Source organism: Colletotrichum higginsianum, chromosome 4, assembly GCF_001672515.1.
Source record: "Colletotrichum higginsianum IMI 349063 chromosome 4, whole genome shotgun sequence".
NCBI lineage: Eukaryota > Fungi > Ascomycota > Sordariomycetes > Glomerellales > Glomerellaceae > Colletotrichum > Colletotrichum higginsianum.
This window is the reverse complement of record NC_030957.1, coordinates 4,894,602-4,917,324: the sequence shown is the minus strand read 5'-3', so window position 1 is coordinate 4,917,324 and position 22,723 is coordinate 4,894,602. Positions and strand designations below refer to the sequence as shown.

Genomic DNA, 22,723 nt, shown 5'->3' with positions numbered 1-22,723 from the left:
TAATTACCCATCGATCTGCGGCCATTTTATCTATTTTCAAGTCTACACTATTGGCACTGGGTTGTCTATGTCTGGGTTCTTGCACTGGCTCCAAGATGCAAGATATCAAACAAGATGCGTGACTGAATTTCCCTGTTTACCCACATTGTGTACATACTTAACCCGCGAGCATCATGTTAGTTCCTCTAAATTACACACGTCCAACTCACCAATGGACATTAACACCTCCCTATATCTTTTAGCGGTGCCATCTGCTGGACGGCCCAAAGACACCCAGATGCTATTCTGCTGCTTGTGAGTGGTAAATACCAAAACTTTTACAGGGAGAAACCCCCTCTTTTTTACTTTTCCCTATGCTCCGTAATCCATGAGAGCGGCCCCAAGATCGCTAATGCAGTCAGTTACCCCCAAAAGTCGAAGTCGGAACCATCGATGCATCATGACCCATGAGTTACCAGCACAACTAGCCTCGAACGCTGCTATTCTCTTGGGGCTCTTCGTTCTCGATTCTCGTGGCTTCCGCGGGAGGGTAGTGCGCCAGCAGCAGAATACCAACGGCGACGACCGCGAGAGCCTGCGCAAAAGGATCATTCAGCAATCGGCGGCAGAGAAGAAGCATTGGCTGGAAAAGGGGGGAAACACTCACCGCGTTGACGAAGAATGTCAGGTTGGGCTTGCCGATCTCGGATAGCGTGGCAAATATCAAGCCAAAGATACCCTGCGTCGTCAGCGTCGCCGCGCTCTCGACAAGGGTGATGGCGCTCAGAGCGTCCTGGCGCATGTGAGGCGGGCACATCTCCGTGATGACGCCCTTGGCGGCCGGCGCTGATCCAGAGGCAAACGGCAGCAGAAAGGCGGCTGTACCTGATGTCAGTCTCATACTTCACAAGAATTTCCTTCTCGGCGCTGTAAAGCGGCCAGCCGCAACGTACCGGCATAGACATGCCACCCCTCCGTCGCCCACGCAGCAAGAGACGTGACGATGCCGTCCACCACCAAGCTCCACCGCAGGAAGAACAGGTCAAAGGTGCTGTCCTCGTCCTCCTCCTCGGGCGGCGCCTTGGTCGGTTCCGCGGCGTTCATCAGGCCGGGCGCCGGGTCCATGTCCTCGGCATGGGTCGGGATGAGGCTGCGCTCCTCCTCGGTGAGCGTCTTGTGGAGAGCGCCCGAGTGGGACGACGCGGCGAACCACCGTCTTCCGCCGTCGATGATCTCCGGGAAGATGAACATGAGGAAGATGCCCCGGATCCACGAGTTGCCCGACATGAGGATGCCGTTCTCCGTGGTGCCGAAGTTGAAGCGGGCGGTTGCGTACATTTGGATCAAGATCGGGGCGTAGCCCGTGGCGAACTGTGATTCATCATCGGTCAGCAAAACTGATCTCTCTTGGAAGGCATACCGCCCTCAACTCTCTTGGATGTTCCAAATCTAGGACTTACCACGCCGAAGAAGATGCCGAGAGCCAGGAAGACGAGACCGTAGTTCCTGACCACCTTTCCGGATTCGAGACGGTACTTTTGAGGCATGAGGACCTTGATCGGGGCCAGGAAGCCCGAGGCACCGGGCGTCGTCTTGCTCGCCGCCTCGTCGCTCTGCTCGGGCGACGCAGGCCACAAGATGGCGCCGTATATCGTGGTGACGGCGAAGCAGCCGACGGCGGTGATGAAGGGGCTGGAAATACCAAACACATCGCCCAGAACACCTCCCACTGGAATGATCATCAGCCAGAAGTCGGGGGGAGGGGATGGAGACGAGACGAGACGGTCGAGAGGGGGGTTTTAACTCACAGAGGTAGCCGATAGCGGTACCGATCATGACGGCGCCCTGCAGCCGGCCGAAGACGCCCGTATGCTTTCTTCTTTCTACCACCTCTGCAACGGCGGTGTTGAGCACGAGCCTGACGATCATCACTGCATTAGCGCCCGTTCTGCTGCCCACCCCCGTCGGTTGGAATGCTTTTGCGGTTTCACACTCACATGTAGCCCCGCGGCCCGCCGACGATGCCGATGAGCTGGGTGTACTGCATCAGGTCGATGCCCCGCTGCCCGCCGGCCGAGACGGCGATGATCTGGCACGAGACGCGGATGCCGAGCAGGAGGGTCTGGCTGATGAGGGCCCAGCGGGTGCCCCAGCGCTTGATGAGGTCGCCGCAAATGAACAGGTTGAGGATGCCGCAGACGGAGGTGGTCATGCCGAGGATGGAGACCTGGCGGGCCGTGTTGGCGTCGATCTCGCGACGGTGGCACATGTTGGCGGCAGGGCCGTCAAAGGGCGCGTGGGTGCCGTAGAAGGTCTCGCAGGCCATGACGCGGAAGACGTAGATGATGCTGCGGGGGAAGCGTCAGCAAATTTCCATGATGCCACATATCCTCACTCTTTCTACTTGTCTCTCTCTCTCTCTCTCTCTCTTACTCCCTCACACACACACACGCATACACACACAGACACCCTCTCTACCTCTCTCTCTCTCTCTCTCCACAAACATTGGGTGGCACTACATACGGGACTTGAGTGAGTCCTAGTGTCAGCGACACGAGGAACCCAGCAAACAGGATCCGATTCGCCGGGGACCACAGGCTGCGGCCGACCCGCTTCACGGCGCCGGCGCCGGACTTGAGGAGGGGCGTCCGTTCGTCTGCATCTGCGGCCATCGGGGTGGATTTGTTGTGGATGAGTGGACGGAACCGGAATGGGTAAAAGGTTACTCAGTCACAAGGTCGCGATCGCGCAATTACGTGGGCCAGCAGAGAGTCCGTTCGTCTGTTTCTGCTTTGGGAGGTTCAAGGAGACAAAAAAACACTGCCGGAACCGGGAAGGTGGTTTGAACGAGTGGAGGGTTGGGTTGAGAGACGAGGGGGAAGGGGGTAGGGGAGGATCGGATCAGGAGGAACAATGCGGTTAAAGGAAGAAAATTCGCTTTAAGTTCTGCTATCGTTCCCCGGATTGCTGGGATTACTTGGCTTGGGAAAAGGATTCGGCCGTCGACCGCTGCGGAAGACGAAAGACGTGCGGAATCCCCGCTATTCCGTCAGAAGAACGATGGGGCGGTCCTCTCCCTCCGCCTTTGGGAACTCGTCAAAAGCGAAATCAGTGGAGCGCCACCACCGAGTGAGTGGGTGAGTGAGTGAGTGAGCGAGAGGGTGTGCATGCATGCGTGTGTGAGTGGAAGAATGAGTGAGAGGATGAGAACCGAATGCTGGATAGCAAGTGGGTGTGAAGATGAGCCAACAGAAAGACGGACAGCCAGATAACAGATGAACAGACAGACAGAAAGATAAGAAATTCTGCCGGATTCTGTTGGTGGCGACTTATTTCCGTGTGGCACCAAACCATCGCACATACATAGTACACACACACAGTACAGAGTACATGGTACAGATTCAGCTGCAGCTGAGCCGATCGAGGAGCCGAGCGCGGCCTTCGTGCTGCCGACCCGGAGTGCATATTGTGGGACATGGCGGCTATTCGCATATGTGATTGGCCCGAGATAAGACTGCCGGAAGCGGGACCGGCGCGGAACCGGAGGTTGTCCGGGAATACGTACTTTTCATCGGCTTGACTCTGCCGAAGGGGCCCGGCATCATGCCGCCCCGCCGCGGGACGGGCCCGATCCCGGTCAGCTGTACAAATGCGCCGGGCTTCCCTCTTGTGCACATTGTTGTAAACGGTAATCGGTTTGTTGACTTTCTTTTCTCTTGACTATGTGAGTACCATGCACAGCGCATGTTATCGACAGTAAATCCAGGCCCCCAATGCTGTGTGTGGCTCACGCCAGCGGCTGCTCCAGGACGAGTTTGCCAAACTTGCCCTGGTCAGCCACCTTCTTCACCTCCTCCAACGCATCCTCCGCAGAGCCCTTGAACACCTCCACCGACGGAAGCTGGAATTCCGTGCCGTACGTCCTAACGGCCCATGCCAACGCTGTCTCCATCTTCTTCCAAGCCTCCATCCGGGCTGGAATCGTGAAGACAGGCCCGTTGCCGAACCGGATAGTGACGTCCTTGTTCGCCGACGCCAGCGGCATCTTGTACCGTGTATCCTGATGCTTCACGACCGACAGTAGGATGGCATCGTCGCCGACGCATGCCTCCATCTGCGCCGCCGAGGTGACCTCCCCAAAAGACCCGGCGCAGTCGGCCGCATAGAGGATCGGTCCCGCCTTCGACTCCTCGACGGCCGCTTTGATACGGGACGCGATATCCGTCGACCTGTAATCGAAACAGTGCGTCGCCCCGAGCTTTCTCAGCAGCTCGTGCCTCGAAGGCGACGCCGTGACGATAATGGGAGACGCGCCGCTTGCGCGGGCCAGCTGCACCATGCAGAGCCCTACGCTGGCCGACGCGCCCCAGATCAGCAACGGGCCGGGCTTGAACCCGTCTTGTGGCTTCTCGCCAGGCAGCGAGTATCCGAAAATGTTGTACAGCCCGTCGGCCGCCGTCGTGAGGACCGTCGTCAGGCTGGCGGCGTGCGTCGGCGGCAGGTTCTCCGGCACCTTGAACATCATGTCCTCCGGGCAGCTCAGAAACGGCTTGTGGGTGCCGTATTTCAAGGGCCTGCCGAACCCCGTGGGCGTGTACCCGGCCACGAGCTCGCCGGCCTTGTACTCGGAGGTCGGCCCCGCCTGCACCACGCGGCCGCAGAAGTCGTAGCCGAGGGTCGTGGAGCGGATGCCCAGACCCAGGCCGTGCTTGATATCCGCAGGGTTCACTCCCGAGTAGAGTACTTTGACGACGACCTCGCCGTCCACGAGCTCGGGGAACGGGACATCGTGGATGACTTTGAAGTTGCAGTCTTCGTCGACGTAGAAGGCGGGCGAGGATGTTTCGGGTAGGGCCGCCATTGTGACTTCTCAGTAGGGCTGACTATTAACAAGAATGATAGAGAAACGACATACTCGACCATTGGGTGGGTGGTGGTTGTTCCCTTGACCTTTATGGTTCTCAACCAACGGGCTGACTCAGCGGCGAAGTTCAACCAGCAGTTGCGATCTTCTGCAACAACTATGAGGCTGTACACAATTTCCGCGTCCTTAGTTGAGCATGGCCAAGCCGGCAAGCGGGCTCTTCTCTAATGTCCATGTCGCCGACGTGGCAAAGCTGCAGCGTGACCTGTGTTGACGCTCAAATCGTGGGGGGGATGGAGACACCGGGGCATCAAAGGGGACGGGCGTCGGTGGCTTTCCATCGTTCGTTTGCATTAATAGTCGGCCATCGGCATGTTCAGGTGTCCGAAACGGCCGGGACTCGTCTTCCTCGGACTCACCACAACCCCACCGGGCCGCCAGCTCCCGAGACAGAGAGAAGTTGGAACCCTAGCAACCTTGCTATAAAGCTCGGGACTCTGGCATCATGCCGCGGCAACCCTGCGGGTTTGACCGTCTTTCCCAGTTGTATCGAATGAAGACCTACCTCTTCTTGACACAACGTGGATTGGAATCCGTGTTTCAGACCAGAAATGGATTGCAAGTCTGGGCTTCGACCCAGCGACTTTGAACATAAGAATCACGCTGTGTTCCAAAAACCAATAGACCGATACACTCCACAACCACGATAGCATGCTTGGGATGAAAAGTCAATTGAGTCAAACACGAAACCTTGGGTCCGTTAGTTGTCAACATGACAATAACGCAAAGCCCTGCGCAGCCTCCGCTTCGGCCGCAACCAAAGCACCCATCCCGTATATTACTACTCAAAGCCGGCAGCAGGAGACCCCGGGATAAATCATCTCTCCCTCTCTTACGACACAACTCTTAAAGAGACCAGCATGTGACTCTCGGAGATGGGGCTCGCATTTGAGTTGACGCCCACCGACAGAAGACGGACGAGAAGGTTCTTCCTAGTTTGCTGTGGTCTCCGTACGGCGAAAGTTAATACTGGTAAGGCCAGTGCCGATTGGCAAAATCTGTTGTTGGTCAAATTGACAAGATAGACAACGGGCACTCTCCATATGAACAAAGTTTCCCCAAAGATGCGGCCTCTCTGAGCACACTCTCTAGCTCTGAAAGGGGTACCTGACTCCTATCGCTTCCCTGTGTGCTCAAAGAGGCCCATAATTCTCATCATTATCAAACACTCTTCGCCATCGATTGGATGCCCAAAAGCTGCATCATCGTCTACGAAAAATTCAGAGGGATCAGCGACTCGGAAGCCATCGTGCGCGCGCGGAAGGACGAGACGGCAGCAATACCATTGAAAAAATCGCCAACTTGGCATGATGCACCGAAATTTTTTCTCTGGCAGGCACCGCCTATTTGATCATGGTGCTATGGTTCATTCCCGCCGAAGGGACTCATCACTTGACATACGCGGCGTTGTTCGACGGCGCAAGTGATGGTCTACGGGAGGGTTTGCGCCGAGGCGGCATTCCCAAGCCAGAGTTCACCGAAATGACACGGAGCAGATTGTCGCGTGAGTAACGGTCTCGGAAGCCTTGTCACATTGTACATTCCACTTGCGGTATGCTAGGTCGGCATGATGAGGAGGATGGCCGCGGCAATGACAAACCGATGTCTCAATCACACACTACCAAGATGGCAAAACGGCGCGGATGGACAGAATCAAGATCTCCTCGCACATCCCGAGAGCTTTCTGACGATGGTTCATAGTCTTGGAAACTTCAGCGGGTTTGAGAGAGATCCTGCAGAATTAAAAGTAAGGTGTGTTGTGCCGTGCTAAGCTTCCAATTGGCGTCCGCGTGCTGATGACAGGCAGGTTTGCGGTACATGTCACGAAGGAGTGCCTTCTTTGTAGAGCAGAGGAATAGCCTGGAATCCTCAAGGGGGTTTGGCCATTATTTCAAAAGTTCAACAACGATTGCAAGCAGACGCTGCCAGTCAGGCTCGCATTACCTGGCTCCAATCAGGCGCCCGTTCTGGACAAGCTCCAGGCGAGCTGCCTTGGCTTGAACCAGCCCCTCAGCGCATGGTCGCGCCGGAGGTCTCGCCGTACAGACGGAAGACGTAAGTGCACGACCGTGGGGAAGATCGCCATGACGGAAGTCTGGATCTGGGGAGGGCTGTTGTCCAGTTCGGCGCCGGAGAACAGTTGGTCACAAGGTTGCTTCTACTGACAACCTTAGTCTGCTCGAGTTCGAAACCTTCAGACTATGGCCGAAGAACGATACGCTCCAGATTCGTCTCTTGGTGGAGGGTAGGAGGGGCACCTTGGCGATCACCTCGTATGTGTAGGCTGATTGTCTAAGTGCAATCACTTAACTGACCGTCTCCTCATACCGTCATGGGAGGGCATGATGATGGAGAGGTAATCCTTACGAAGTAGGAATAGTATCTAATCCATGGATGCTGTCTCCTGAAACCGGGCTGCAACGGCACATGATCAACCGGCGGTCAGCACAAAACGTGAGGTTATTCCCATGAACACCTTCACCAAAGCCAGCAAGAGGCCAGCACCTTGAACCTACGAACACGCTTTCCGTGTTTGTTGAAAAATGTCTATTTCAACAGAGTATGAAAGATAGTGGATTCTCCACCAAAATCTTGGTTAATTTACCCGATCGTCGGCTAAGCCTTAACATCAACCATGATGAATTAAGCAGGCGGATTTACCACCAGCCGACTTGCGGCCCGCGGGTAACAGGGGCATGCCTACGAAATACCACTCTTCCGTTGCCAAGACGCATCAACCCCATATGCCAAGAGCTTGATTGATACGATATCGGAGCGTTGCGATTGACCGTGACTGAGGTATGATGAGACTGTCTAATAAGTCAGTTTGTTGCAGAATGCTTTCCCCAGCAAGAAAGAAAAACTGGATCCAGTGGTCAAGCTTAAAACAAGGTCCTATCTTGCTATAAAATGAAAACGTAACCTTGGTTATGCCCTGCCCTACCGCCAGACAAGAAGCATCTGTGTCTTCAAACCGGCAACGATGCAGTCCCTACGGAAAGCCGCCCTCGCGTTCCTCGCGTCGGCCACTCTGCTCCCCTCGTCTGCCAATGGACAAGAGCTGGCCGACCAAGTCTTTGCTGCCATCGACGCCAAGAACGATGGCCTGAGAACAATCAACACAGAGGTAATGCTTCTCTATCCAACGGCAGTCTGGAAAAGAGACCCATCGAACGGTCCTTTCTAACATCATCATCAAGATCTGGGAAAACCCGGAGATCGGGTACCAGGAAGTCCACGCGCACAAGGTCCTCACAGACTACCTCGAGGAGCAGGGATTCAACGTCACCCGCAGCGCCTACAACCTGACCACCGCATTCCGGGCCGAGTTCTCCAACGGCCCAGGACGCGCCGTGTCGTTCAACTCCGAGTTCGACGCCCTCCCGGGCCTGGGACACGCCTGCGGACACAACCTCATCGCCACCGTCGGCGTTGCGGCCGCCATTGGCGTGAAGGAGGCACTTGAGAACGGCAACGTGAAAGGCTCGGTGGTGTGAGTATACAGACAGGCCTGCATCTACTCAAACTTTGAGCAGCGAGCTAACGCCGCGGGATACTGTAGCCTTCTGGGTACCCCCGCAGAGGAAGGCGGCGGTGGCAAGGTCAAGATGCTTGAGGCTGGCGCGTACGATGGCCTCGACTGCAGCTTGATGGCCCACCCAGGCAACAGCAACTACGCTGCTTGGGGCAGGACTCTGGCCTCTTGGCGAGGCAATGTCTCTTGGACTGGAGGTAACGTCGCCACTCATAGCCAGCTCGGGCTCCTCTCTTGTCTAGCTTTCCTCTTACCGTGACTCTGTGATAGTTGCCGCCCACGCTGCCGCAGCCCCTTGGGCCGGCCAGAATGCTCTGGACGGCTTCGTTGCTGCGTACCAGATGGCCGGTCTTTTTCGCCAACAGCTTCAGCCGTCTGACAGGATTCACCACGTCGTCACCAAGGGATGGTCCGTGGCAAACATCATCCCCGACTACATTGAGAGTCAATGGGGCGTGCGAGGCAACACCAGGCAAGTCCGCCACCGTCGGATTCGTGTCCGCCGCGAACCCACCTTGGAAAGCTACAGCTAACTCAGAACGCTTAGGCCCCGACGCGATGTTGTCCTCAGCCAGGTTGAATCCATCCTGTACGCGTCCGGCAACGGCACGAACACGACGGTGGAGATCTCCGCCTTCCAGGACTACTGGGACCAGAACCCGAGCTTCCAGCTGGCAAGCACTTTTTACGAACACCAGATGAAGTATCTCAACCCGGCCGATGACCCGGAGACGGCCAACTTCACCGTGTCTTCCCCCGAGGACTCGCGACGGGATGGGGGAGCTTCTGCTTCGTCTGATCAGGTACGCACACAGCCCATTCGCGCTCGACGTAGACTCTTGATTGATGTTGGTGTACAGGGTAACGTTTCGTGGTTCCTCCCGGCTATCCAGGTCGGCTTCCCTGTCGGCGGGACTGCTCCGGTGCACAACGCGGGTTTCCGGGAACTCGCCGGAACTGTAAGTGTGACGAGCAGCACCTGATTGATGTGAGGGTCTTCGCTAATCAATTGATAGGAGTTTGCCCACGAATCAGCCATCCAGACTGCCAAGATCCTAGCATTGACCGGTCTCAAAGTCTTGCAGAATGAGACGTATGCGGAGACCATGTGGGAGGAGTGGAGAGCCATGATCGAAGAGGTTTCCATTGCTGTATGAGAAGTGGCAACTATGTCACTGGCCTTCTACCCCAAGTTCTATCTCGAGACTCGCCCAGGCGCATTAGTCCTCGAATTAAGCCCTGGGAGCGGATTGGGGTAAAGAGAAGCCCGGAACATTACGATATCAATGTCAAAAGACAGCTGTCCGTCTTGCCAGACCCTGAGAAATCCGTCGTACCACGATTATCACACGGTCCCGTGAGGAGACTGGCCCAATTATCTGTCCAAGATTGGGGGTTGACACATGGAAATGACCCTGGACTGATGTGCAGAATCTTTACCCCACGGCGAAGTTGGTGTCAGGATGGACGTTGGCAACGTCACTGGCCATGAGGGTTGTGGAGGACGTAGGCTAAAGACTCACTCACCCTCGTTTCTGGCCGTTGCTTTTGTTTAAAAGCCACGGGTGGGGTGTTTCTACCAAGTACGTAAACTTGTATGATATACTCTCAGTTTTAGGCTCGTAAAACCTATTCTAGAGCGGACATGGCCTTGCCCATTATGGATATTGTGAGAGGTAGACTTCCTTTCAACTTATCATCAGACAAAAAGAACGTGCTGGATTCAGTAATATGCGGCAAAACATATTCACGACCTTTACTTCTTCACCACTTCCACGGACAAATCCGCCGGCCAGACCGGCTCATCGACGCCGTTGCCCCTCGTGCCCACGTTGTACCTCATCTCCACAGCGCCGTTCTTGAACTGCAAAACCGGCTTGACGACCCAGAACGTGCCGTCCACGGCCTTGGACGTGCGCATCTCGAAGAACTGCGGCTGGAAGAGCGTCTTGGTGTCGTGGTCCTGGAGCAGCTTCGACATGAGCGGGACGGTCTGGGCCATCGTGTGGAAATGGCGGAAGACGGGTGAGCCGTGGCGTTCCCAGACCTCCTTCCACACCGGCTCGGGGTACGTCCCGCATGACCGGACGAGCCACTGCGAGTAGTAGTTGAGGGAGATCTGCATGGTCGACTAGAGTTAGCTAGGTGTTCTCGTGGTAAAGAGGGGTGCTGGACTGGGTTCGCAACTCACGTCAACACCGTAGCTGCCACCGTGTTCGGCACGCCTCATCAAGGCGTCAAGGACTGCCGTGCTTCCACATACACCAGCACTGTTTTCCCAAGTTAGCATGGCTCTATCTAGAAGAAGATGTTTACGAAAAACTCACCAGTAGTCAGAGTTGGGAAAGACGGGTGTAACCGCCTCGTCGAGGCCCATGGCCTGCCCGTAAGCCAAAGAAACGCCGCAGCACTAGAAAAAAGATGTTAGTGCAACCTCCCCATGACCCTCAAGTGTACCAAACTCACGGCATCGCTGATCTGCTGCCATCCGCCTCGCTTCTGCCAAGGCCCATGCCACCCGTAGCAGTTCTCGCGGAGGTGAATGATACCACGCTGGCGGTCCTTGACCAGGTCAAAGACGTCCCGCCGGCCGAAGCCGTGCCTCTCCATGGCCCCCGGCCTGTACCCGTCCACGACGACATCGGCATCCCGAATCAGAGCCCTCAGCTTCTCCTTGTCTTCCTCCTTGGTCAGGTCCAGGTGGCAGTTCCACTTGCCCCAGTTGAGATCGGGGTGCAGCGAGGACATGTCGGTGATGTTGGACGACGTGACGCGCATGACGCTCGCGCCCATCTCGGCGAGGTCGCGGGAGACGACGGGCGCCGCGATGATGCGGGTCAGGTCGACGATCTTCAGGCCGGCGAGGGGCCTCTTGGTCGAGGAGGGGAGCTTGTCGTTCTCGGGCCACCAGGCGGCGGGCTGCGACGACTTTTCGTCCCTGTTGATCTCGAAGAGGCCGACCTTGCTGTTTGCCTGGCCCTGCTCGCTCGCGAAGTACTCCTCCGAGGACATGGCGACTGTTCCGGACTGCTTGGCTTTCTCGTTCAGGAGCTCGTCGAGGTCCTTCGAGTCCATCTGGGAAACGACCTTCTGGATCCTCTCGAAGACGGTGTCGTAGGTGTCGTCTGCTCGGCCGTCCTCGGGCAAGCCCAGAGCCTTGAAGGTCGGGTCGGGGTTGATGCCTCCTGTTGCGTGGCGAGATTGTCAGCAGGATTTACAACCAACCGGTCGGCCAAGTCGTATGAGAGAAGACTTACCATGAACCTCGTAGCATCGGCCATCCTTCGTCTTGTACATGTTGGTGACAAGCGCTCTGTGGAGGCTCGCTGCGGTCCGGTGCTTGTCCGTCTCGGGAAACATCTTCATTGCCTCGGGCACGAAGTTCATGAGCGCCATGGGCGTGAACTTGCCGTCTTTGCCGATGAGCTGGGCAATCAAGGGTGAAAAGTAGAACAAGCTCGCGTGGTCACTGTTTGGCGTTAGTTGCCGGAAGACAAGCACATCTCTCGACGCCCCTTGGTTTGAAGAGCTGCTTACGTGTTGATGGTGACGTCTACCGGTGCGGCGTTGTACTTCTTCTGGAGCAGGCGATTGACCATGGTCGCCTCCAGGGCCTTCAGGGCCGAGATGCTCTCTGCGAACTTCCAGTTGATGGGCACGCTCGGGCTGGGCGAGCCCTCGAACTTGACGTGTTGGCTCAGAGACTTGAGGTCGCTGGGCAAGTCCTTCATCAGAGGATTGCTCAGGATACCGTGCTGGAAGACGGCCTCCGCCTCTTGGGGGACTGAATATTCGCCTTTGGAACCCATTGTGTCTGTTGCTGCTCTTACGGGTGGTTGATTCAAAGGATGTTGAGTCGATAGGTCAACAACGATGCTAGCTCTGTAGCCAAGAAGGATCGTTCGCAATACCAAGAGCCAAGGGCCCATCGAGGCACGTCCACAAGGCAATTATAAGCTCCCATTACATGTACACTCAGACTAGGGAAGGGGTTTCATGGAGCTGTTTTGTTCTGCAGCCCCGGGGCGTCTCACACATCCCCGCGTTTGCGGCAGTGCGCTCGCCGCTCTGATGCCGACGCGAACCACGCTGACAGCGAAACCCACGGCCCCGTCTTAAAACCGAAACGAACGGCTTGTGCGAATTGAGCGCGTCGTGTACGGGAACACTCTTGTCTCCATCTAATCATCGGCCGTCTCGTACACCAGCTGATTGTCGGGTTCACGTCACTGGAGTTTGATACCACGCAGCGACGGTGGACTCTGGCTTGTGATCCAGATCTCCGAACGCAGTTTGTTCGACCCCGGTTTCAGTGGCTGACGCGCATATATCTTGAAGCAGGATGCCGTGGGTTTCCGAGTTCTTGCGATAAATAATGTTGCAAGTATTGAAGCTAAAGTGGCTAGACCACCGATCGCCACGGAGTCCAGCGAAATGAGACTGACCATCTTTCTCTATCATTCATAGAACAAGCAACTACATAGCAGACATGAAACTTGAAAAGAGGCTACCAATGCAGACCTTCGGGTTGTCTGAGACCGTTGATAGTCTCAGCCACGAACGTCCAGACTCCACTATTGGAGGTGTCTGTCTCTTGACGAGTTGAACTACTTGAGGGCATACTAAGATTCAACTGGTCCAGGGTTCAACACAGTAACCCGCCTAGAGTAGGGTCCAGGTATGGTCCTTTGACGTGTACTGTGTGTGTATTTCAAAATGAGCTACCTTGTTGACTTGGCAGCACGAGAAAAGGATGTAGTGCGAGTATTGAGCTATTGGCTGCTGTTTGATTCTGTTGTTGTGTAATTAGCCTTAACTGCTGGATTCGGTTGGGTTTTACGTTGGTAGAACCAGCATTCTTTAACGGTTCTCTGGCGTTCCGTCACAATCATCCGTAAGCACTACACAAGTTCCAGCCATTTTCCCTCAAAGGGCGTGGACTGGCCGATCCCTTATCAACCCCCCACTTCGTGTTGACAGAAGGGCTCACTGAGCGACTGGGGGGGGGGGGCTGTTGATGGCTACAAAACAGGTGGGAAAGTCTTCTTGCGTTACGTTCATCACACCGTTGAAAGCGATCCTCAAACTCACCGTTATCCCTACTTCTCTTGCTTGAGCATGTCTGGAACTCGCGCCCCGCCCCCCGTCGACACCGTCCTGGACGCCATCGGCAACACGCCATGCGTGCGCCTTCGCCGCGTCGTGCCGGAGGGATGCGCCGACGTGTACGTCAAGCTCGAGTCCCTCAACCCGACGGGGTCGTACAAGGACCGCCTGGCGCGAGCCATCATCGAGGAGGCCGAGCGCCGGGGGGACATACGGCCGGGGTCGACCGTTGTCGAGGCCACCGGCGGCAGCACGGGCTCGTCCCTCGCCTTCGTGTGCAGCCTCAAGGGGTACCGGTTCGTCGCCGTCTGCTCCGACGCGTTCGCCAAGGAGAAGCTGCGGACGATGGCGGCGTTCGGGGCCGTCGTCGAGAACGTCCACAGCCCCGACGGCAAGATCACGCCGGAGCTCTTCGCCTCCATCGTCGGACGGGCCAAGACCATCGTGGCGGAGAACGAGGGGCACTACGCGGCGGACCAGTTCAACAACAGGGACTGCATCGCGGGCTACAGGACGCTCGGCGAGGAGCTCGTCGCGCAGTTCCCCCAGGGGATCGACGCCTTCTGTGCCGCTATCGGGGGGGCCGGCATGGCCATGGGCACGTCGACGGTTCTCAAGGCTGCGCGTCCCGCTACGCGCGTGGTCGTTCTTGAGCCGGCATCAGCGCCGCTTCTGACGCAGGGGAAGGGGGGCACTCACGGCATCGAAGGCATCGGGCCCGGATTCGTGCCGCCTCTGCTCGACAGAGCCTTGTACGACGAGGTTCGCGCGTACCCGGAGCAGGAGGCGCGGGAGATGTGCCGCAGGCTCGCGAAGGAGGAGGGCATCTTGGCCGGCACTTCGACGGGGCTCAATATTGTCGCTGCGCTCGCGCTGGCGAAGGAACTCGGTCCTGGGAAGGTGGTCGTCACTGTTGCGTGCGACACGGGGCTCAAGTACACGAGTGGAAATCTGTACCAGTAAGGAATGAAGGGTTGGGAGTCATCACGCACGCCACGGGCCATTTGTTAGCTCAACATCATATGTGAATGGGTCTCTTTCGGACTCGTTGTTTCTAGAAGATGTGTGTGTGTCATGGGCGAAACTCGTGGACAGGACATGAGTTTCCTCGAATCTCGAATTCTACCCCAACTGAAAGATGGGTTCCTGCTCTTTAAAACGAGCATCTGATACTGTCGCTAGTTGTTGGGGCACAAGGCTCCCTGAGAATCAGAGTCGTTCTCCACGTCAGCGTCATCCGTGAACTCAACAACTCTCGGCGGCCCCTGATCGGCGGCTAGCATCACCGTCGCAGAGGCCATGACATATGCGTGAATCTCCAGCTGTACTACTCGAAAGATGTCAAAAATATACTGTCTACGGCATGGGTCAGGAACACATACTGTTTTGATTATTGTGTCCTCCCTCAACGCCCCCATGGATCAATCTCCTGTTGCAGTGCTGTCAGAAGAAAGACACCTTAATGATAATACCTCAAAGACAGCTAGCTCATGGATGAGAAAGTTTCCAAGAATGGGACAGACCCCGTTTTTGATGACCCTTGACCCCTGGGCACCAACAATAGTTATGTTTTACTGGGTCGCAACTCATTACCGGGGTTAGCGCTGCTGTCTTGACCATTTCCCTCATGAGGGGCGGCGCTCTGGGGCTTTAGTTCACGACGCTCTACATGACATGTAGAGCTTCTACAAAGTACTGCTGTACAGACAGGATAACAGTACGAGCACGGGTTCCCAAGATTCTAGTATAGATCACGGGTTCCTAAGACTCTTGTATAGAGCACAAAGGTCAGAGGAGGAGGAGGAGGAGGGGCATTTGGCTTTTAGTTACCAAGCGAGGGGTCTCGGGAATAGGTTCGCGAATCCCACCGGGGGGGGGGTTTTGTTGGGGTTTGGGGCCATGTGAATCACAAGCCAAAAGCGTGGGCGATTAGCTCTGTAAGATCCACATCGCTGCGTCTACACCCAGCGGCTGGATGGATTGTGTCTCCGGGGTCAACGGTAGTACTTTGTAATATCAACTCGCGCCCTATCGTGTCGTTTCTTTTCAAGATGACCTCTCCCCTGTCAGCTCTCTGCATGCTCCCCTCCCCTACCCTTCCCCCTCTCAACCTCCCCCCCCACCGATGCTTTCCACCAATCTTTCTCGCAGTTCTAGCTACTGTCGTATCCGGTAAGCCGAAGCTGCGGGAGCTCGCCAAGCTCGTCCTAACCACCCCATATGCGCGTACATAGGGGTGTATAACCGACGGTTCAGTGTTGGTAGCTGCGGCGTGCTGGTGCCCGTCTAGTCTCCCTGCCGCGTCCAGCCGAGCTCTTTTGAGTACACTACATGAAGCATGTAAGGATAGGAGGGGAGGGGGGAGGCTAGATGATCGACCGAATCCCGAGGTGGTGAGGCGGGAACCTTCGAGCTTCAAAACCCCTCACCCCTCATTTTGTAGCCGAAGACTCATCTCGTCGTCTTTGCTGTGGACATACATCGTAGTCATACCTTTTGTGTGTCGTTTTGGTGTACGAAAGGCCAAACACAGCCGTTTCTGAGAGGATTGCCTTGTGTACGTTGAGAAAGTAACTCGAGGGCCGACTCAGAAAAACAAACAAAAGCGTTACACTCACTCGATCATCGGGGTATCTTGTCGATATCCAGTAAAGAGCCATGAAAGCCAACGCAGTGGCTGTAGCCAGAGCTGCCGCTCTTCGCGGCCTTGGTCGAACGGCGGTCGAACGGCCCTCTCTCTTTTCAAGGGCCACCCACAAGCAGCTGCCGGTCGTATCACGAGCATCCATGTCCTCGGTCGCGGAGGCCGTCGGCATCGCACCGGCTCCTCCGCCGCCGGTGGAGGACGCGGGTCTCGCCGCGACGCAACGGGCCGTCGAGGCCAAGAAGATCCTGCAGAAAGCGGCGAGCGCGACTACTGTCAGGCACGACTGGACGAGAGAAGAGATCTCTGCCATCTATTACCAGCCGCTGATGGAGCTGGCCTTCCAAGCTGTACGTCGTTGGACCCCCCCCCCCCCCCCCCCCCCCCCTCTCTACCCCTAAACAAACAAACAAAACGACAAGATACAACGACGACAACAACAACCCATACCCTCCAAGCACGGCACGACTAACTTGTTGATGACGGGACAAATAGGGCTCAATCCATCGCCGATTCCACAACCCCTCCGAGGTGCAGCTCTGCACGCTCATGAACATCAAGACGGGCGGGTGCACCGAGGACTGCTCGTACTGCGCGCAGTCGACGCGGTACCAGGACGGGACGGGCCTCAAGGCGAAGAAGGTAGAGAGCGTCGAGTCGGTGCTCGCGGCGGCGCGCACGGCCAAGGAGAACGGCAGCACGCGGTTCTGCATGGGCGCGGCGTGGCGGGACATGCGCGGGCGCAAGAACAGCCTCAAGAACATCAAGGCCATGGTCAGCGGCGTGCGCGGCATGGGCATGGAGGTGTGCGTCACGCTCGGCATGATCGACGACCAGCAGGCCCGGGAGCTCAAGGAGGCCGGGCTGACGGCGTACAACCACAACGTCGACACGAGCCGCGAGTTCTACCCGTCCATCATCTCGACGCGCAGCTACGACGAGCGGCTCAAGACGCTGAGCCACGTGCGCGACGCGGGCATCAACGTCTGCTCGGGCGGCATCCTCGGGCTCGGCGAGTCGTCGGACGACCGCATCGGCCTGCTGCACACGGTGTCGACGCTGCCGTCGCACCCGGAGAGCTTCCCCGTCAACGCGCTCGTGCCGATCAAGGGCACGCCGCTGGGCGACCGCACGCCGATCCAGTTCTCGAGCATGCTCCGCACCATCGCGACCGCGCGCGTCATCATGCCGGCGACCATCATCCGCATCGCCGCCGGCCGCAAGACCATGTCGGAGGAGAAGCAGGCGCTGTGCTTCATGGCCGGCGCCAACGCCATCTTCACGGGCGAGAAGATGCTGACGACGGACTGCAACAGCTGGGACGAGGACAATGCCATGTTCGGACGATGGGGGCTCGAGCCGATGAAGAGCTTCAACAAGTCGGCGACGCCGGTGGCCGAGGTTGAATTGTAGATGTTGAGCTGCGGAGGTTGAATCATCGAGGATGGAGTGTGGGGAGACAAGACAACACGTATGGATGGGTCCTTTCGAGCGATTTACACAAGATAAGATGGCCCTTGTTACTGAGAACTTGGGTATCAGTGAATCCTCCGAGATTGCGTTCTTGTCAACAACGGTGGAGTGAATCGACTTGGAGAACTCAACGTATTTGCGTGATGAGACGGTGACGAGACTACAAGAACGGGTTCAACTCCAATCAACTTCACTTTCGTCTGGGCGGGAGCTGGAACAAAATAGACAGGACACATCCCGTGAGATTATCCAGGAAGAGAAAAACATTCTCGTCGTTTGCAGACAACAAGAGACCTGATACAGACCACAACAGTCAGCCACGCATTGATCGGAGATCCTGTGAGCCGCACCAATCGAAGACGACAAATGATGCAAGAAGAGTTGAATCCTACGTCGACGCGATCCCCACTGACAATCTCACACTCACACTCATTCTCAATCTCACTCTCACTCTCACTCTCGATCTGAATCTCACTCTTACTCTCATTTGAATCTTACTCATCCCTCACTCATATTCTCATACCCTGTCATGACAGGTGTCATGCGGTCCGTGCCCCTGGCGCGCAGAAGTAGAGGAAGGAAGGAAGGAATGCGCACGCGAGGACCTGCCACAGTAACAACGACGGCAACGCTGTTTCTCACCTTTGTCACGCGCGACTCTTCCTTTTCTTTTTTCTTTTCCTCACTCATCATCTCCCTCTCTTCATTTACCCAGCCTAGCAAATAGAATCCGATAATCCAGCACAAATCCTCCACGCCCAGAGCAATCACCCGAGCAGCCGCCAAGACGTCGACAAAGACGACGCCCACGATGCTGCATCGTGCATGTCGCCCATCCACCGGCGCCGGCCCCGGTGCCGGTGTCGCCCTCCGAGTCTCGGCGCCGTTCACCTTCCGGCCTTCACCGGCGCCGCTTCGCTGGTCACGATCGCGGCCCTACACGACCCGAGGCTCGTCCAGCCCGTTCCGTCCGCCGCAGCTCATCGCCGTGTTCCTCGTCTCCGGCATCGGCGGATGGGGTCTATCGGCCCTGCTTCGCGACGGGAAGAAGTCCAAGACCGGCGGCGCCATCCCCAGCCTGAAGCCCGGCCCCGTCGACCTCGCGTCCCTGGCCAAGACGCCCGTCGAGGAGGGCAGCTTCGAAAAGGCCGATGCGAAGCTGCGCGAGGACGTCTTTGTGGGGTCCTTCAGCGCCGAGGGCAAGGAAACCCATATCCACGCCGCGAGGGTCGCAAGCAACCATCCTGTCGAGGACCACATGGCCTACTCCCTCGCCCCGGGAGTAGGGGGGTCCAAGACTCTCTTCAACGGCGTCTATGACGGCCACGCGTGAGTCTGTTTCATCTGTCCTTCGTGCCCCGGTGCCTCAAGTCCAAGAAACGCTGCTAATGGTGCCTACGCAGAGGCTGGGCGACCTCACTACTGCTCCAGAGCGCCCTTATTCCTGCTGTGTCCTCTTCTATCGCTCGGCTCGGCCGTGACACCGACGACGCGGCCGTGGGCGCGGCCATCGTCGGCGCCTTCACCGATCTCGACGACCTCATCATGTCCAACGCCGTCAAGGCCGTCGAGGGTCTCAAGGCCGGCACCGTCGAGCCCGCCGACTCCAGGGTCATGGCCGCCATCGCTCCCGCCATCGCCGGTTCCTGCGCCCTGCTGTCCGTCTTCGACCCGGCCACCTCGACCCTCCGCGTCGCCTGCACCGGCGACTCGCGCGCCGTCCTGGGTTCCCTCGCGCCCGGCGCGGCCTCCTACTCCGCCCTCGAGCTCTCCAAGGACCAGACCGGCCGCAACGAGGACGAGTTCCGTCGCGTCTCCAGCGAACACCCTGGCGAGGACGGCATCCTCGACAAGAAGTCGGGCCGTCTGCTGGGCATCGCCGTGACGCGCGCCTTTGGCGACCACCGCTGGAAGTGGACCGAGGACTTCATCAAGCACATCCACCAGAACTTCTTCGGCACGTCTCCGCGTCCCAAGTACGCGACCCCGCCATACATGACGGCCGCCCCGGTCGTGACCACGACCAAGATCCGCGGCCCGGACTTTGCCATCCTCGCCTCCGATGGCCTGTGGGACCACATGTCCTCCGAGAACGCCGTCGAGTGCGTCTCGCAGTGGATCGCCGCCAAGAAGGCCGGCGAGAAGACGCCCAGGGACAAGCTGGCCCGCACCCCGAGGGCCCCAAGCGGGTTCGAGACGTCGGGCGGCTGGCCGACGTGGTCCGCCACGCCCGAGCACTTCGTCGTCGAGGACCTCGACAACGCCGCCGTGCATCTGATCAAGAACGCCCTCGGCGGCACGCGCAGGACCCTCTTCACCGGCGCGGCACTCGCGTACCCCCCCTTGTCGAGGAGCGTCAGGGACGACATTACCGTGCAGGTCATTTTCTTCCAGGACCCGGCCAAGGCGGACTGAAGGGGAATTATAGTCGCTGGGGTTGCGTTGGGTCGGGGCGGCGGCGTTTAGGCTTCTTCTGGGATGGGCGTGTTATTGACTGTCGGTGCCATTGCCAGCCGCTGCAAAAACTCGAGGAGTGACATGAATTTACACGAATTGATCGTCATTTCGATAAAACAAACCAAAGCCCAATGGCTAGAGAACCAGCAGACATATACACAATGACACCATATACTTTCCATGTCCAAAACAAGTCCCTCGAGTAGCAACATCGAATCAAACCCGGGGAAGTTGTTTTTCCAAGCGCGTCCTGGGCTTGTCTTCGCGTCACAGCTCCAAGGGGTACTCCATCATGGAGGATGTTTTCTCTTTCCACCGCCTCGATACTAGGATCACTGGGGTTGACCAAGAGGGTGAGTATGGCGCCACCTGCTCAAGCGCCTGCGTGCTTCTCAGTCAGCTAATCGGTGCTTCCATCGTTGTGCTTTACCGAACGGACGGCTATCATTATTCTATATTGTACTATCCTTCCCATCCCATACCCGAAACATCAGAACAAAAACCTCCTCACCCTCAGTGCCTCCTCCGCCCCCTCAAAGAAGGACAAAATCCTCGTCCATAAGCGCCGCCTCTGCCGCCTCCGCCGCCGTCGTCGTTTTCGCCATCTCGGGAATCCCCTTGCGAGAAACGTTGCACATGGCCGCGCCGTCATCCTCCCGCCCACTCTCGCAGGCCGTAACCTCGTCGACGACGTACTCGTCCCCGGGGTTGTCCCCCTCCGAGGCGTCCACGACGTCGAACGCCAAGCTCTGGGCCTCCATCCTGGCTTCTTCCTTGGCCTTCGACTCGTCGCGCTTCCTCGCCTTGTTACGCTTCCTCTCTTCGAAACGCTTCCTCACGTCAGACTGCTGCACCCAAGGCTTGTACTCGTCCCCGCCAGAAGCAGGCAGAGCCAGACTGGCCACCTCGCCGGCGTCTCCGTCCCCGGGCCGCTTGTCACTTGGTGGCGCTTCCTCGGCATCCGCCATCAGCGTGGACAAAGTGGTGGACTCGATGGGTGGCATGGCCGGCTTGCCCGGTGCAGGGGCTGTAGGCCTCACGCGGACAGAGGAGTCGCAGCCAGAGTAGGGGTGCCGCTCGTTACCCGACACGTCCTTACCCCCCGCCACCCGAACCGCATCCGCGATCCACGGCTGGACGTATTCGCCGGAGGAACCATCGGGGTCCGTCGAGCTCGTCTCGGGACCTTGGCCGGCTTCCCCTGCCTTCCTTGCCTTCCCGGTCTCGTTGGCGCCGGGGCGGATTTCGGTATCGACGGCGTCCAGCTCAGACGGCCCCTTGCCGGTTTCGGCCTCTGGCGCAGTTGCGGACGTAGGCGTGATGGTGAACCTGCCCAGCTCGTCCTTGATGGCCTGCACGCCCTCCGTCGTCGAGATCTGCCAGCGGACGAGCTTGTCCAGGAGCTCGCGGTACGCCTCCTGGACGTTGAAAGTGCAGGCGTCGGCCTTGTCGGGCTGCCTCGGCTGCTCCGACTGCTTCTCCTTTTCTTCCTCGCGTTGTCGTTTCAGGCAACTCTTGCGCAGCTCTTGCATCCGTAGTTCACTTTCGGCTCGCAACTCGTAGTGGAGCGCGCATATCGGGTCATCTCGCCCGCCCGCAGACACATCCGCGGGAGATCGTGGCGAACCACTCATCGCCTGCTGCATGCACAACGGGACCGCACAAACATCCGGAACGCTGGTCCATGGCGCGCGGACGCTGGCGGTATTCAAGGGCTGCGAGAAGACCGTACTCGACCCAGCGGCGATCCCGTTGACGGGATGCCAGTGGTTGCAGGCATGGCCGTAGGCATCGCCGCCGAGCGACGCGCCGCTCAGAAGGTTTGGCGAGAGGTAGGCCGGTGCGAGCTGGGCCACCCGCTGAATGCTGCCGTCAACCGAGATCTTGGCCGTGTCCTCCCTCCCCGTCAACATGTTGTGTCGTGGCCCCGGCTTCTTCTTCTCGCCGGCGGCGGGAGCACGCTCGGCACGGGCATCCGCAGCTCTTTGCTCGCGGGCCCTCATCAGCTCCGACGCCCAGTCAGCCAGTGTTTTCACAGGAGTGTCTTCAGTTTTTTTCACGGCCCCTTCGTACTTTGGCGGTTTCCTCTCGCCAGACCTTCCATCATGATCAGGGCGCGAGGGGGCACCCACGACCTCGGCTGGCGGCTCAGCAGGCATCGCGACGGACTCCGACTGTGGCATGTCCCGAAGCTGCTGCTTCTGCTGCTCGTCTCTTGCTCTGGCTCTCTTCTCAACGGAAACCTCCGCGTGTAAGAGTTCGGGACGCATTCTCTTCAGGATCGGCCCACCCTGCTTCGTTGTCGAACTAGAGGCACTAGCGGCCTGCTGCGGTGCGCGGGGCACTTGAACCAGATGGGAGTGCAGCCCGGGTCCGTTCAGACACCGCAACGGATCCTGGCAGATCTTGCGAACCGTAACGCTTCTCTGAGAGGCAATGTCTGGGCGGGAAGACGGTCCTACGGCAGGAGACTTGGTGGGCACATGAGCGCGGCGAGTGGTGATGGGCCGGTGGGCCCTGTCCTGGGCTTCCATGCTGTTTGTCGTATGGAACGGTATCTCGGTATGTTAACGATGGGAGACCGTAACACTCACTGTACAGGCAG

General features: G+C 57.8%; 9 protein-coding genes across 9 annotated transcripts; 5 read left to right on the top strand and 4 right to left on the bottom strand.

The window, feature by feature from the left end:
• Positions 1–463: 463 nt before the first annotated feature.
• Positions 464–2,651, bottom strand: CH63R_06812 (major facilitator superfamily transporter; the record flags this gene model as incomplete). Its single annotated transcript, XM_018301787.1, has 7 exons — positions 464–574; positions 647–858; positions 933–1,350; positions 1,440–1,708; positions 1,788–1,897; positions 1,977–2,327; positions 2,503–2,651. 7 exons carry the CDS (start codon positions 2,649–2,651, stop codon positions 464–466), a joined length of 1,620 nt encoding a protein of 539 aa, XP_018159637.1.
• A 1,115-nt stretch (positions 2,652–3,766) lies between these two features.
• CH63R_06811 (Alcohol dehydrogenase) lies at positions 3,767–4,840 on the bottom strand (the record flags this gene model as incomplete). The annotated part of the gene is made up of 1 exon (XM_018301786.1): positions 3,767–4,840. One exon carries the CDS (start codon positions 4,838–4,840, stop codon positions 3,767–3,769), a length of 1,074 nt encoding a protein of 357 aa, XP_018159636.1.
• A 1,416-nt stretch (positions 4,841–6,256) lies between these two features.
• On the top strand, positions 6,257–7,186 carry CH63R_06810 (X-pro dipeptidyl-peptidase c-terminal non-catalytic domain-containing protein; the record flags this gene model as incomplete). The annotated part of the gene is made up of 4 exons (XM_018301785.1): positions 6,257–6,407; positions 6,465–6,596; positions 6,823–6,958; positions 7,078–7,186. 4 exons carry the CDS (start codon positions 6,257–6,259, stop codon positions 7,184–7,186), a joined length of 528 nt encoding a protein of 175 aa, XP_018159635.1.
• Positions 7,187–7,886: 700 nt separating this feature from the next.
• On the top strand, positions 7,887–9,595 carry CH63R_06809 (Aminobenzoyl-glutamate utilization protein B; the record flags this gene model as incomplete). The annotated part of the gene is given in 7 exon segments (XM_018301784.1): positions 7,887–8,030; positions 8,104–8,396; positions 8,409–8,635; positions 8,709–8,935; positions 9,014–9,241; positions 9,299–9,397; positions 9,455–9,595. 7 exon segments carry the CDS (start codon positions 7,887–7,889, stop codon positions 9,593–9,595), a joined length of 1,359 nt encoding a protein of 452 aa, XP_018159634.1.
• Positions 9,596–10,194: 599 nt separating this feature from the next.
• On the bottom strand, positions 10,195–12,367 carry CH63R_06808 (putative Alpha methylacyl-CoA racemase; the record flags this gene model as incomplete). Its single annotated transcript, XM_018301783.1, has 6 exons — positions 10,195–10,569; positions 10,630–10,708; positions 10,766–10,848; positions 10,905–11,623; positions 11,696–11,907; positions 11,976–12,367. The coding sequence occupies 6 exons, from the start codon at positions 12,365–12,367 to the stop codon at positions 10,195–10,197; spliced, it is 1,860 nt and encodes a 619-aa protein (XP_018159633.1).
• Positions 12,368–13,556: 1,189 nt separating this feature from the next.
• On the top strand, positions 13,557–14,507 carry CH63R_06807 (Cysteine synthase a; the record flags this gene model as incomplete). The annotated part of the gene is made up of 1 exon (XM_018301782.1): positions 13,557–14,507. One exon carries the CDS (start codon positions 13,557–13,559, stop codon positions 14,505–14,507), a length of 951 nt encoding a protein of 316 aa, XP_018159632.1.
• Positions 14,508–16,202: 1,695 nt separating this feature from the next.
• Positions 16,203–17,601, top strand: CH63R_06806 (Biotin synthase; the record flags this gene model as incomplete). Its single annotated transcript, XM_018301781.1, has 2 exons — positions 16,203–16,538; positions 16,684–17,601. The coding sequence occupies 2 exons, from the start codon at positions 16,203–16,205 to the stop codon at positions 17,599–17,601; spliced, it is 1,254 nt and encodes a 417-aa protein (XP_018159631.1).
• Positions 17,602–18,472: 871 nt separating this feature from the next.
• On the top strand, positions 18,473–20,076 carry CH63R_06805 (Protein phosphatase 2C; the record flags this gene model as incomplete). The annotated part of the gene is made up of 2 exons (XM_018301780.1): positions 18,473–18,990; positions 19,065–20,076. 2 exons carry the CDS (start codon positions 18,473–18,475, stop codon positions 20,074–20,076), a joined length of 1,530 nt encoding a protein of 509 aa, XP_018159630.1.
• A 575-nt stretch (positions 20,077–20,651) lies between these two features.
• On the bottom strand, positions 20,652–22,652 carry CH63R_06804 (uncharacterized protein; the record flags this gene model as incomplete). The annotated part of the gene is made up of 1 exon (XM_018301779.1): positions 20,652–22,652. The coding sequence occupies one exon, from the start codon at positions 22,650–22,652 to the stop codon at positions 20,652–20,654; it is 2,001 nt and encodes a 666-aa protein (XP_018159629.1).
• Positions 22,653–22,723: the final 71 nt, after the last annotated feature.